Source organism: Aulonocara sp. 'chitande type north' Nkhata Bay, linkage group LG1, assembly GCF_057382095.1.
Source record: "Aulonocara sp. 'chitande type north' Nkhata Bay isolate Kocher_YH1m ecotype deep benthic linkage group LG1, A_spYH_male_GT1.1, whole genome shotgun sequence".
Lineage (NCBI taxonomy): Eukaryota > Metazoa > Chordata > Actinopteri > Cichliformes > Cichlidae > Aulonocara > Aulonocara sp. 'chitande type north' Nkhata Bay.
Window position 1 is genome coordinate 12,322,382 of NC_141344.1, and position 15,297 is coordinate 12,337,678.

The 15,297-nt window shown below is 39.8% G+C and overlaps 1 protein-coding gene across 5 annotated transcripts in view; it reads left to right on the top strand.

Annotated features, from left to right (window-relative positions):
• Nucleotides 1-15,297, top strand: part of myo5aa (myosin VAa) — a 65,535-nt gene that overhangs the window by 30,449 nt on the left and 19,789 nt on the right. For all 5 annotated transcript variants that reach the window (XM_086271440.1, XM_086271127.1, XM_086271201.1 and 2 more), the window contains exons 10-22: nucleotides 351-616; nucleotides 791-872; nucleotides 1,158-1,298; nucleotides 2,581-2,706; nucleotides 5,962-6,045; nucleotides 11,732-11,887; nucleotides 12,221-12,318; nucleotides 12,492-12,578; nucleotides 13,196-13,304; nucleotides 13,427-13,638; nucleotides 13,723-13,879; nucleotides 14,038-14,277; nucleotides 14,376-14,624. In XM_086271440.1, the coding sequence (XP_086127566.1) occupies nucleotides 351-616; nucleotides 791-872; nucleotides 1,158-1,298; nucleotides 2,581-2,706; nucleotides 5,962-6,045; nucleotides 11,732-11,887; nucleotides 12,221-12,318; nucleotides 12,492-12,578; nucleotides 13,196-13,304; nucleotides 13,427-13,638; nucleotides 13,723-13,879; nucleotides 14,038-14,277; nucleotides 14,376-14,624 (2,007 nt within the window). The remainder of the gene's footprint in view (nucleotides 1-350; nucleotides 617-790; nucleotides 873-1,157; nucleotides 1,299-2,580; nucleotides 2,707-5,961; nucleotides 6,046-11,731; nucleotides 11,888-12,220; nucleotides 12,319-12,491; nucleotides 12,579-13,195; nucleotides 13,305-13,426; nucleotides 13,639-13,722; nucleotides 13,880-14,037; nucleotides 14,278-14,375; nucleotides 14,625-15,297) is intronic.

Genomic DNA, 15,297 nt, shown 5'->3' on the forward strand with positions numbered 1-15,297 from the left:
TAGGGGTTTTTCAAAAGCTTGCTTGCTTATACCTGTAGGTACCTTGTATTCACAGTTTGCGTATTCATGAGCCTATCACGTGCTTACAAGCTAAGAAGCTTTAAAATTAGTAAATAGGTAGAGGCAGAAATGAGGCTGCAGCTTTAGTTGTTTGGATTAATTCCACTGGGATCTATTTGTTCTTTTGTTTTAGAATTTTTTAATAAAAGCCACTTTTTTCCCCACTTATTCCTCCCTAAAGATGCATTTAGTGGCCCCACATCATATCCATCTGTGATGTGGAGCCACATCATAGATGGATCACTTTTGTGTTGGATAGTGGAGATAAAAACTTCTTCTTTCTGATGTAGCCCAACAACCGTCACCTGATGGCGTTTTGCGAGCTGGTGGGCGTGACCTACCAGGATATGTCCCAGTGGCTGTGCCACAGGAAGCTGAAGACGGCCACAGAGACGTATATCAAGCCCCTCCCTCGTCTGCAGGCCACGAATGCCCGTGATGCCCTGTCCAAACATATCTACGCCAAGCTCTTCAACTGGATTGTGGAACACGTCAACAAGGCTCTGGTGACAAATGTTAAACAGCACTCCTTCATCGGAGTCCTCGACATCTACGGGTATGTCTGTGTAGTACTTTCAAAGTATGTAGTAGTTACAAAGGGGTAGCTAATCAGTCTGAGCTTTTTAGCATCATTCTTTCGCAGGATTTGTCTGAGTTTGCTCATCAAATTAAAACACAGCAGTGAAAAAGTGTGTTTCAGGTCATTAACATCACTCTTGTTCTTCACAAGGTTTGAGACATTTGAAATCAACAGCTTTGAGCAGTTCTGTATCAACTACGCTAATGAGAAGCTGCAGCAACAGTTCAACATGGTAAGCAGCAGCAAAAAGCAAACGATCAATAGCTGCCCTCAATCAAAACGTGGCAGTTCACAAACTTCAAAAGCATGTCAGTGGTGGTTCTGAACAAAATATGCAAATTCCATGAAAAACCTCAGAGTTTAAAAATAGAAATAAATAATGGACAATTTACATGAAAAAAATCAATGTAAATAATTTATAAAGAGCAGCATAACTCTTGTTAGGCCACTCCTTATATTTAAAGGTTGTAAATACTAATAAAGTTAAATACCTAACTGTGTGTTTCTGTCTGCACAGCATGTGTTCAAACTGGAGCAGGAGGAGTACATGAAGGAGCAGATCCCCTGGACTCTGATCGACTTCTATGACAATCAGCCGTGCATCAACCTCATAGAAGCTAAGATGGGCATCCTGGACCTGTTGGACGAGGAGTGCAGGGTATGTCTTATTTTACCCGACAAATAGTGTATGCAGAACGGGCACAACATTGAAATACTTGGTTGCAGTTTCTTAGGTTCGAGCTAATTCGATTTGTAGAGTTCCTGCTAGTTCTGTGAGAAGTAAATCATCATGGGAGTTGAATCTGTGGGCTAGGTCTGATGATAATCCCTCCCTTAGCCACTGAACTCTGAACCTAGCAATTCTGTGGTCCCATGCTGGTGCTAGTTTGTACAGGTGTCAGTGTTTTATATGTAGAAATGCATGGCACTGGTTCTAGATTAGCACTGCGTGGGTGAATACAGGGTAATTGTTGTGTTCCCGAGCAGTTTCTGTGGACTGGCTTGTGCATCATCCTAATACAGCAATGCTGTGGTTGGTGCTACATGTTACTTTAACAGCAGTTTTCCCAGCAGAGCGTTTCATTTTTACAAGGCGATCAATCTTGTTTACTACACCGATTGATTACTTCACCGGTGTATTTCAGATCAGTTATATCACGGTCAGCGATTCTGTTGCTTAGGTTGCATCATTCTTCACGTTTGTCTTCTATTTGAGCAGTTTGCTCTTCATGCAAAAGTTTTTAAGAACCGACTTTCTCCAACTACATATCTTTAAAGAAAAAGAAAGGAATTACATTACATAAGTTACTTACATAAACTTTCTCATGAATATAAACAAGCAAAATAAAGTAAACTGAGCCTGTGCTGCATGTTAAGCAGAGGCCTGTGGGTTTCTTCATTCACACCCACATTCTGCTTTCCATTTTTTGACGTCAGCCTGCAGCTTGTCATTGCCTCCCACCACACACAAGGCTAAAGTCACCAATACCTAAAACTGAGAAACCCAAAGCTAAATATTAACCACAGCTCTCTTTTTCTTCTTTCTCACTGTGAAACTAAACAAGAGGCGGACGTGAGGTTGTTTTTAGTTTATGTTCATTCATGTTAGTAAGACTGGAATGAAATATTGAGCGTGTATGAAATAAACAGAATTGAGCTTTGTTTTAGTTAATGCTGTGGCAGCTGTGATATTAAAGGCTCTAGTTTCTTGTCCTGTGTCTGTTGAGCTTATCTCTCTGTCGCTCTCAAACTCTGCAAGGTCATTTTACAGGTTGTTGACATTTGAGGTGGGAACGCATTTCTCACATTATGGCAAGGACGTATGTTTGTCAGTATGCAATGAATGACAAGAAAAAGTTCAATCAAACAACTGAAATAAACATTGTAATTTCTGAAAAGATGAAAATGCATTATTCATGGTTTCTTTTTTTCTGTAACAGATGCCTAAAGGTTCGGATGACTCATGGGCTCAAAAGCTGTACAACACCCACCTAAAGACTTGTTCCCTGTTTGAGAAGCCTCGCATGTCCAACCGCGCCTTCATCATCCAACATTTTGCAGACAAGGTGGGTCTGTCAGACTGTATGCTTTGTGTTTCCACACTGTTACATATTAGGTTGTTACATTTCTTTTTCTTTTTTTTGGTGTATCATAAGTGTTTGTGTACATTTAAAAAGGTTGATTTAAAAGATTTAACAGCATGAGGGAACAGATTAACTGCACGTGTGAGGTATTTTTAGGGTAGGAAGATGGACTATTTAAAAAAATAAATAAATAAAAAATTATCGGTGCTCTAACGTAAATGAGCATTTTAGCAATGACATGTTCGTGTAGTGGTGTAATAATAATTTTTTTTTTGTCCTCTGAGATGCTGTGTGACAAAGCATTAATTTTCATTTCTGTTTTTACAGCTTCACTATAAGGTTACTGAGAAAGCGGATTAAAAGACCAAATGATGTTATATTAGGATACCTAGAGCCATATAAGTCTAAGGATTTCCAATATTTATACTTTTTGTATTAGATGAAATGTGCTTTCACTGTAGTTCAGTTTGACTCATTACCAAGAGGAAAAATACATCCTATAGCTTAAGTTCTTACAGGAGTAACTCGGGCTGAACAGATCCAACAAATAAAATAATTTTATAATAATTATTAGATATTATAAAATCTCTTACCATAATTATGACACACAACTCTACATATCAGTGTCACCACATGATCATAGAGCTTGAATAAGTCTGTATAGCTGGAGTTTCTAAAAGAGGTTCTAAAAAAATGGTTACATTTTTAAATCAGGCCAGAATAATTGTGGAACAACGCATTTTCAACAGACCAGACAAAGTCTATTACCATTTAAAAAAAAAAACAACAAAAATTAAAATATTCCTCTCTAAAGCATATACAGAAAAACTTTATGTGTCTCCTAAGTAGAGCTGGGCGATAGAACGATAACGATATGTATCGCGATATAACTTTTACTCGATAGAGAAATTAAGCTATCGCGATAGACCTCGCCGCTCTTGTCCTCTTAAAAAAAAAAAAAAAAAAAAAAAAAAAAAAAAAAGGTCAGCCAATCCAAATTAAGCAGCGCAGAGCCGAACCAATCACAGCCGCAGCGTCACGTCGCGTGACTTGTTACGTACAGCACAAGTGCCAAGCCGCACGTGTGTTTGTTTGGGAAGCAGCCAGCGGGTAATGGAGGAAATGAGTGTGCCGACTAGAAAAATCAACCGAGCGTGACCGAAGAGAAAACAGATGATGGTTCCAATGCCGGAGAGATTGTCGAACGGAAGAGCCATAGAAGTTCCGTAGTGTGAAGGTATTTCGGCTATTTCAAGTCTGACAAAAACAGAGTAGCGTGCACTGTAAATGTGCCGAAAGCAAGTCTGGAAATACAATAAACTGGTGCATGCGTCACACTGTGCGCCACGTTATTGTTTCGGTGAAATGAATTTCTACAATACTGTTACTGTTAATTCTACTCTCTGCAGTGTTTAAATGCTTACATATACACACAGTTACTGTCCCTCCACACATACGACTCTGTTCTGCTTCTATGCCCCAGCTTTGTTTACTTTTTCCCACCGAGGCTTCTAGACTTCTGATTGGCCAATATTTCTGCACGGTTAGGAATCTAGCTCCACCTGCTGCTTTGGCATGTTCCTAGCAGCGTTTTTCTTCATTTCTGCCTTTATGTGTGGACGGGATTATTTTTTAAAACGAAAACGGAAAATCTCCGTTTTCAAAAATACCCGTGTACGTGTGGACGTAGCCTCAGTCTCTGACTGGAAGCGCTAATTCGTCATTCGGCTTTTGTCAGACTAAAGTAACTGTTAAAACTGTTTGAAAAGCTAAGCTATACAACAAGGAGAGATTGAGAATTTCCTTTTAGTTCTCAGTTTATTTGATATTGAGAAAAGTTAGTCAGTTTTGTCTGTTCTTCTGTAAAACAAACTAAGATTTATTTTTAGAATTAATATTTTGTTTCTAAGGGGAATTGACAATTTAGTCTGTTTCGTTTGTTCTATTTTGAAACTTAAACGCTTTAGCGGCTGCCTTTTGTGTAGTTTGCAATATTTGCCTTTATTTATCTGAAAAAGTCTCATGTTCCTTAAGTACATCTACCCTGTTGAACTTATTATGGGAAATAAATATTTAAATAAAAACAAGCTGCTGATTATTTCACATTTTACTTGTGAGCAACGGCACATTTAAATCTTACAAATATAGTTATTTGGCTTATATCGTGATAGATATCGTTATCGCCTGAAATGAAAAGAACATATCGTGATATGAAAAAATCTCATATCGCCCAGCTCTACTCCTAAGACAGATTTAAAAAATTTTCACTAAGCACTAAATGATCTCCGACATTACACTTCAAACATACTTTACAAAACATGTGGAACTCTCGCGTCACCAGGAAGAGGTCACCTATGTCGCTCCCAGAATCATAGCAAACCAAAATAAAATGAATAAGTTTGGAGTGCTTCTTCAGTACATTTATGTCTTGCATGATTTTTTTCCTTCTCTCTCCTTCCCTCTGTAAAGCATTGCCTTGTGTTTGAACAGTGCTATACAAATACATTTGATTTGATAAACTTAGTGCATTGTGTAAGTCAACGAGGAACACAAGACTAATGCTGACAAGTGATTTGAGATGTTGACACGAGTGATTAAACAGTAGACAAAATTACAAACAATGCAAACTATAGGTTTGATTTCTGGCATGTAAAGGACAAATGCACATCATTGTATCCAGATACTCCTCGCTCCCTGTATTATAAAACTCTTAGCTTATGGTAATCATCTGTGTCTTTTAATATCTTTTTTTGAGCTACCCGTTTCTTGTCAGACACACATGTACACTGTTACTCCATGTCATTATTCTCACCGCATTCAAAAACAATAATATATAGAAAAAATCTATTAAAGCAAAAATAATTAAAGGCTGAAAATTTTGAGAATGTCTTTCCATCAGCTTCACCCACTCACATGTACATTTTAATAGCTTTTTTGTTCTATTTCTATTTATTGATGCTAGTGTCATTCATGATGATTAACTGAATAGCTCAGTTTCCCTGTTGAGCGCCACTTAAGCAGTAAAAGACTGTGACTTGTTGACTTGCACTTGACCCATGATGCAGCCTTCCCTGCTTCCCTTACAACCGTTCATTAAAGGTGTCCTCTATGTGTGCTGAGTTTTGTAAACTGGACCATTTTCTCAGTATGTGGGTTGGAAATGCTGTGCAGTGCCACATAAAGTGGGGCACCCGCTCGTCCTAAGTGTAACACAAGCTTTGCTGTGTCGTTGGGCAGGTGGAGTACCAGTGTGACGGCTTCCTGGAAAAGAACAAGGACACGGTGAATGAAGAGCAAATCAATGTGATGAAAGCCAGCAAGGTGAGACGCACAAACACCAACAATGAAAATATGTTTTGTTGTATGTAATCAGCCAAATGTAAGCCTTTAAAACACATTGGACTTCAAGAACTGTGAAGCATCCACTGACATGTACGTCTGCTGCTCCTGCAGAGATGTGCCACCTGGTCTCTGTGTGGAAAAAATAGAAAGTTGTTTATTGGCCAAACATGCTGTTCAACTTAAAGTATACGGGGAACAGCGCCCTCTACTGGTGAAGAGGATAGTGACACTAGCAGAGATAAATTCTCAGTTGTGTAGGTTTTTACTTGCATGTGGCACAAAAAAGCTAAATGTGTGCCACACATTTATCCTGAATGCAGGATAGATTCAAGTTTGACACATGAAAGACCTTTCTGCAACTTTATACCTGAGTTAAGGACTTCAGTTAAATGTAAGTATATGTTATAGTAGATCACAAAACCTTATATATGCAGCAGTACTCAGAGACCCAGTTTTTCTACACACATAGCTGCAAGTCCAAGTTAGTTAGATCGCAGCTGAATTAACGTCACGTGTGTGTTTGTGTGTGTGCGTGTTTTGGTCTTGGCTGGAGATCACTGTGTAAAACCCTGTTGGGTTAAAAGGGGCCTAAGCCTTTAAATCCTCTTTGCTGTTTTGGCTACACACACACACACACACACACACACACACACACACACACACACACACACACACACACACACGTACGCACAGAAACACACACGCAGACTTTATTGAAGTGTGTTTGTTTAAAATTCTCACAGTGACCTTCGGCTGTTCCTTTATAGACCTTTTCAGCAAAGCCAGAAGTGGGTAAGGGTTGAAATATAGATATAGTCCGCTCTAACATCTAACAAGACCTTTTCACTCTCACACACAGATGTGTATTCTTATAGTTGCAATGGAAATCAGAGGCATTAAAGCAATTGGGGTTTACCTTTTAATGAGATTTAGTCAAATTAAGGTTCTCTGCCAAGCTTATCCCATCATTCTTAATGTTTCTGTGTGTGCGTGTTTGTTTTTACTGAGCTAATACTTAATATGAATAATACGGTAATACATATTTATAATATTGCAATTAACTAAGGAACAGCCTTCTATTCATCTGTAATATTGTCTGTATCTGCGTCTAAAACCAGCTCTTAAACCAGCCCTCAACAGCCAGTAAAACTGAAGTGATTCATAAACATTTAGCTGCTAGCTGTTTGTGTAGTTTAACGCATTAACAGATAAAGTATCATAAAGACTCTGAAGAATCTGCATTTCTGCTTTAGGTCTCTCATCCAGAAATGCACTCCGGCACACTGAATGCCATCTCCTCTCCAATCTTTCAGAAGATTTCAGGCTCTTCAACTCTTAAGCATAAATTCCTAAATTATTATGGCCTGTGTCTTACTCTCTATTTTTATTGTTTTGTCGGTATTGACAAAGTTTTGATTAAAAAAAATTAATGAATTCAAAAATTGGATGTTGTTCTACAACAAACGGTTGAGAACAGTTGAGAAACGTGTGCGCACAGCATCAGATAAGCAGCGTTTGGGAAAACGTCACTTTTTCTTCTTTCTCACTGTGATGGGGAAGCCAGTTTCACGTTACATTTGTTTGCAATTTTTTTAAAAGGTGTCATCTCTTAAACTTTCATTTTCCAAGCAACCCAAATGAGATGTCTTTGCAGGAATTGGGTCTGAATGCAGCCACCTTTCAACCACAGATGTGTTTTATACTGCATGTCTGCTGGATGTCAATGAAAATGTTTTCGTTTTGTTTGTTTTTTAAATCACGGTTCCTTCCATCCATTTCAGCTTCATTTGTCTTCCTGGTTTTCTTTTCCTTTTCATTTGAATCATAATTGTGTGTGATTGCTTTGGATGGGGGAAGATCGTGATTTAGAAACTGACCTTTAGGATTTTTTGACATTTGGCTTTCCTTTTTAACCTTTCATTGTGGGGTTTTTTTTTGTTTTTTTGTAATTGTGTCTCCATATGTTGTCCATGTATGTTTGGTTCTGTCCTCATCATGACAACCTTCACTGCCAGCAGAAGGTAAACACAAGCGTTCTTACAACGCTAGTCTGCCTGTAGCTCTTCATTTAGCTTTAGCTTTTTCCTTTGACTTTCCTCCTTCTTTGTCTCTGTCTGTGAGTTAATACACTCTAACAGCACTGAGGAGATTTGAGTTTTGTGTATGCCTTTGTTTGCTGCATGGAAAGCACTAAAAGGGGGGATTCAACATTGAAAATAAAGGGATGAAGGAAGGAAAGTATTTTTATCTGAGAGCGAGCAGCACGTAAAGCCTTTGTGGATGTGGCTGTCCTGCTTAATGATGCTAGTTAGAAGCAGCATGGCACTGCAGCGACACATAACGCAGCATCCTTCTCATATAACCTTCATGTCATATGGAACATGACATGTTTGTGATATTATTTCATGGCATAATGATGCCGTACACTCATATATGGCCACTGCATACTGTCATATATGACAAAACTTAACCTTTTAATTACATTTGTTTGTAAAGCATTGTAACAACTCTGACTGTGACTGAATTTAACAAAACTTATCAACAAATCAACCAATCTTTTCGCTCTTCTACTTAAACTCTCAAACTGCGTTCGAGCTGTTTTGTTTTGGTTGTTTTGTCCGTAGAAGTTTTAATTAATTAACTCACTCTGATGTCTCCACACTGCATTTGTAAATTGAAAACATACAAGTTCAATTCCAAAAAAAGTCGTAAATAAAAAGTGAATGTAATCATTTGCAAATCTCATAAACCCATTTTTTAATCAGCCAAAACATATCAAATGTGCCAGTATAAGAAAAAAACAAAGTTTACCACAACGGTCTGTAAGCGTCTGCGAGTCCAGGGTCTTCTTTGGTGTATTTTACACTTAATAATGCTCAAAGTGTTTTCAGTTGGTGAAAGCTCTGCACTGCAGCCAGGCCAGTTAAGCATCAGGACTCTTCTACTACGAAGCCATGCTGTTGTAATAACTGTAATATGTGGTTTAGCATAAAATATGCAAGGCCTTCCCTGAAAAAGATATCATCTGCATGGGAGCATATGTTGCTCTAAAATGTGTATAAACCTTTCAGCACTGATGGTGCCTTTCCACATGTGCAAGCTGCTAATTTCACTGGCTGTACCGCACCTTCATATTATCAGGGGGTGCTGAATAAGTAAGATGGCACGTCTCCTTTTTAGTTCGGACCGCAGACCAGTTTTCCACTTTGCCTCAGCCCATTTCAAATTAGCTTCGGCCCAAAGAAGACGGTGGACTTTATGGATCGTGTTCACATACAGCTCCTTCTTTGCATTATGGAGCTTTATGGATATCGCAGACAGATTTCTGGATGTGATCCCGAGCCCATGCATTGATTTCATGAGAGAATCATGCATGATTTTAATGCAGTGCCGCCATAAGCATCCAGTATTGATATTTCTGGCTTTGTCCCTTGTGATTTCTTCAGATGAATTACTTGATATTATGTACTGTAGATGATGAGATATTCAGTATCTTATGTTGGGGAGCATTATTCTGAAATTCTTCCAGAATTTGTAGAAGCATTTTTTTGGTAGAGTGGTGAGCCTCTGGCCGCTTTTACTTCTGAGAAACACTGCCTCTCTAAGATGCTCATTTTGTTAAATACCTAACCGCGTTGCTGATCTGATGCCAGTTAACCTGATTGTTATTATCCTCCAGCTGTTTCTTTTTAGTACCACTTTACTTAACGGCCTTTTGCTGCACCGCTTCCAACTAGGGCTGCCACAAACTATTATTTTGATAGTCAACTAGTCACCGATTATTTTTGTGATTAGTCGACTAATCAGATCATCATCCATTGGACGCAAAACTACAGCTTATTGCACCAGCAGCATCTGCTCTTATATAACTATCATTAGCTTACAGCTTTAAGTGTTTAAGGTCTGTGCTAACTAAAAATAAAGACAAGATGATAGTTTATTAAATTTTAATGAAATTTGCGGATTGTTTCGGTGAAGTTTAATAAACTCCTTGCTATCTAAAATATAACAGGACACTGGAGTATATTCTGGAGCATCTCACACTTCTGATAATCAGCTGTCTGCTTGACGTTTATTCAGCTGTGTAAAAACTATAACTTTAATCTCAGACAAACTGATTTACTCAGGAACAAATAAAATACTAAAAAAAAAAGCCAAACAATAACATTTTAAGTTATCTAAGTGACTCATATATATTTAACCTGAGTAGCGAAAGACAGCGGTGGGTTTGAAAACGATTTGCGGGGAGTCCGGTGTTCTCACGGCGCTAGTGAGCCTAGCCCCCGGCTCGCTAACGAGCTAGTGGGTAACAGATGTCTCCGAAAACGTCGGAGCGCTTTTGAAAATATGTGGTGTCCTGATAAACTGAGCAGATATTTGAGGTTTACACAGCTACATTCTCGCCTGAAAATATGTTAAACGTTTATTTTGTGACCCAGAAAGAATAATAAGAGTAACATTAAAACTAACCAGCTGCCGCCATTGTTGGAAACTGCGCTGGGCCGCGCTATGAATTCTGGGACACAGCTGCTTCTTCTTCTTCTTCGGGGTTTAACGGTAGCTGACATCCTTGTACATGCAATGCTGCCATCTTCTGTTTCAGTCCGTTATTACACTCTTAAATCCTGCCACTTATTCCTTCGTCTTTTGTGATCTTACAAAGCTTCAAACGACACGTCGACTATTAAATCAGTCGTCGACGATTTTGATAGTCGACGTAATCGTGACTAGTCGACAAATCGTGGCAGCCCTACTTCCAACCTTTTATAGACGTGTTGCTGCCATCAAATTCAAAATGAGCCAATGTTTTTTCACGATATAGTAAAATCTCTCAGATATCTAAACACTTGATACGTTTGATATGTTCTGTTGTTAGTAAAATATGGGTTTATGAGATTTGCAAACACAGTGTCCAAACATTTTTCGGTTTTACAGTAAGTGCTCATAGTGATGGTTTTCAGTGTCGCAAAAATAGAGCTGCTGTCCTGCTTTGTAAGCCAGTATGCACTGCACGGTAAGTAAGAAAAATCAGAACGCATGGCGGCATAAAAAAAATCATTTGTGATTTGTAGGAGTTGAACTAAAGCCTAATTACTGAAACAAAATGAAATATCAGTAAGTCAGAATTATCTGCAGTGTGTGATGCCATGCACAAATGTAGGAATGATGCATCATTGCAGGCACCGTGTTCCTCAGGGGCAGCTGGACCTTCTAAAGTACGTTTGTCTATGGAGGCAAAGGCAGAGGCTGTTTGGTTTGTTTTAAATAGTAGACATGCGTTTACAATATTGGACACTGCTAAATTAGAATGACCCAAATGCTTATGTTAGATATAAGCCTTTGTTTATGAACTTTAAGTCATCTAAAAAGAAGGATTGCATATTGTGATATATTAAATTAAACATATTGGGGACAGTAAGATTTCAGACGGTAAGATAAGTTCTCACATGTTCAACCTTTATTATCTGTGTTTTTATTTATTTATTTATTTATTATTTCCACTGGGACATTGAAAAGCAGCAGAAAAGCGTGGTATTGTTTATAAAACCACATCACAACCAGTAATCAGAATCCCTGAGCAATATGGCAGCAGCAGAGATGCATCTTATCGTTTAGGATTCATGTCGCTATCAGCTGGTAACTATGAGTGGGCTGTTGTTTTTAGTTTAACCTGCTGGTGGAGCTGTTCCAGGACGAGGAAAAGGCAACCAGCCCCACTGGTCAGGTCCAGGGAACCGGGGGCCGCACCCGTCTCAGCATCAAACCCGACAAGAGCCGGGACACGAGCAGCAAAGAGCACAAGAAGACTGTCGGCTGTCAGGTGCCTGTCTCACTCTTAGCTGGACTTGTGTAACTTAGACACTCTGTGTGGTTTTTATGTGGGTGTCTGTGGGCATTAGGCGTGGACACGTAAGTTTGTGAATGCGATAACTCCAGAACGAGGTGACGTAAGAGTTTCAAGTTGTTATCATAGATGTATCTACTAGGAGATGGAGGCGAAGCACAAGCAGTTGCCAGTATTTTATCTTTCTTATGAGTTTATTTTGGGAAATCTGAAGCCTGTTAATTGTGACTCAATGAACTTTAAAGACTTTCATCTTAATTTTACAAAAGGGATTTAGGTCATGATGATGATGGTGATCCTCTCTTGTAGTTTCGTAACTCTCTACAAAAGCTGATGGACACTTTGAACGCGACCACTCCTCACTACGTACGCTGTATCAAACCCAATGACTTCAAGTTGGCCTTCTCGTGAGTTTCAGCGTTGTTTTATAATCTGCTGTTTTTGTAGGAAGATTTATCTCTTTTTCAAGTTCTCTGTTTATATTTTAGACACCAGTAACACTGCATGTTTATGCAGTGTTTTATTGTACAAAACTGTGTATACGTGATTCACATTGGCTGTGGTTATTCGATATCGGCAGGTTTGATCCCAAACGTGCGGTGCAGCAGCTCAGAGCCTGCGGCGTCCTGGAAACCATCCGGATCTCTGCTGCAGGCTTCCCATCGAGGTACTGATGCACCCCAGCAACACTGTGACTGACTCACACTGTAAACGTCTAATTATTTAATGTGTGTTCATATAGAAGAAATATAACATTTGCATAGCAGAAGGCCAGTGCAAGCAGTTGGATCAGCTGAAGTGATGAGTACTGGATTAACTCACTCAAATAGACATAGACACGGTGAAGAGGCTCAAAAATGCTGTCACTGCTCATCTCACCGTGAGCTTCCCCAGTATGTGTACAGTTCTTACTTTCCCCAGAAAATCCAGGAGACGTGTAGAGGTAATAATAAAGGTTGAAAAGCCAAATCAAAACCAAAACATAGTGTATTAAATACATTTTAAAGTAAAGAGACGACTATACAACGAACAGCAAAACGTCACACACCCAGCACTACTGAATAAATTGTTTTACATATGAAAATGTAGACAGTTTAGTACCATCTCCCTCAATGTGATGCTCAATGCAAAAAAAAAATTCAAAATAACTTCTTAGATCAAAGAGTCTGCCGTTCAAAACTCCAAATACTTGAATCTTTCCAGCTTTTGGTGTTTAAAGTATTTCAGAGGAAAATTTGATAAATTGAAAGGATCAGATTGTAAGCGTCTGTGTTTGTTTGTCAGATGGACGTATCAGGAGTTCTTCAGCCGTTACCGAGTGCTGATGAAGCAGAAGGACGTCCTCGCTGACAAAAAGTTGACCTGCAAGAACGTTCTGGAGAAATTAGTGCAGGTCAGATAGTTGGTCCCTTGCTTCATTTTACAGTTCTGTGTTATAAAACAACAGATTAAAACAACTTTTAAATCATGACTGAGTTCGTTTCACCTCTGATCACTGCTTCTTTTGTCCCTCAGGATCAGGATAAATATCAGTTTGGCAAGACTAAGATCTTCTTCAGAGCCGGTCAGGTGGCTTACTTGGAGAAACTGAGGGCAGACAAGCTGCGTGCCGCCTGTATCCGCATCCAAAAAACCATCCGCTGCTGGTTGGCACGCAAGAAGTACCTGCGCAAGCGCAGTGCTGCCATTACCATACAAAGGTTCACCAGAGGATACCAGGCCCGCTGGTGAGAACTGTGGCACTTAACATTTTATCCAGCTAAAAACTAGAGGTGTGCAGAATTTGAATCCTGACTCTTGCTTCTCCTCAGCCTGGCCAAGTTCTTGCGCCGCACTCAGGCAGCCACTATCATCCAGAAGTACCAGAGGATGTACGTGGAGAGGAAACGCTACAAGCAGAAGCAGGCAGCCGCTCTGGCCATGCAAACCATCCTCAGAGCTTACATGGCCCGGCAGAAGTATCAGGCGGTGAGTCATGAAAACACTCCTGTTTTTAATATTATATTCTGTTATTCTATGTTTGCACAGTTTTCAGTGGACAGAAGGAAGTGTAATTTTTCTAAAATTCACTTTAATGTACTCGTATTTCTTTTCCTCTCTATCACTGCCTTTGTATGTGGCTGTAGCTGTTGCGGGAGCATAAGGCGGTAATCATTCAGAAGCACATTCGTGGCTGGTTGGCCCGGTGCTGGTACAAGCGCTGCCTGGAAGCCATCGTCTACCTGCAGTGCTGCATCCGCAGGATGAGGGCCAAGCGTGAGCTGAAGAAGCTGAAGATTGAGGCTCGCTCAGTCGAACACTTTAAGAAGCTCAACAAAGGCATGGAGAACAAAATCATGCAGCTGCAGAGGAAGATCGACGAGCAGGTAACACGTTGACCTGTCGTGTTATTTATTTATTTATTTATTTATTTTGTTCTCTATCCGGGTTTTTATTTAGCTTAACTTTTATCCTGTACACCCAGAGCAAGGAAAACCGGTTGGTCAACGAGAGGCTAGTCGGCCTGGAGAGTTCCTACACAGTGGAGAGCGAGCGAATGCGCGGCGAGCTGAACCGGTTGCGTGGGGTGGAGGAGGATGCCAAGAACAAAGCCAACCAGGTGTCCTCTCTGCTGGAGGAGTTGGAGAGGCTGAAGAAGGAGCTGAGTGCCACGCAGCAGGAGAAGAAGACCATCGAGGACTGGGCACAAAGTTACAGGGACGAAATGGAGAAAGTAAGACAGGAGCCACTGACGCATCTCTGTCCACCATGAATATTTAGCATCTTCATATTTCTCTTCATTGTCATTCACTTCTTTCTCTTCCTTTATTAATTTCCACATATTTTGGTTGCATACTGAACGCTCGCTTGCTGCGGATGAATTTAATCACATCACTTTTTTTTCGCCGCCTCTCTTTCCCCTCCTCTTTCTCATGTCTCTCAGACTACTTCAAAAATCCACATTATTAGTTTGAAGCTAGAATCAACAGTGACCCCTAATAAGTAAAGTCCCCGGTAGTCTCCAGGAGAAATATATCATGTTTATCACAAAACTGTGTGTTCTTTTTTGCTTGACTACACATATTGGCAATTCAGGAGCCAGAGCGAACCGGGGGGAGAGGGGCACATGGTGGGCTCAGAGGGCGGTATTGCCCCAGGGCAGGTGAGCACAGGAGAGTAGTGATTTAGTGAGACAGCTGGTGTGTGTGTTGTTTTCTCTAGTTTACATTGCTTTGTCTTTCTTTACACTGTTGCCAGTGAAGGCTATTAGACTGAAGACCCAAAGAGTTGTGATAGTTTCGTATTTTTAATTTTCTTTTTGCTCATTAGGCCAAAGTACTGTTAGCGGGTTGAGCTACTGTATCAAAGATACATATTTTTGTTATTGTTTTTACTTATGTTTAGTT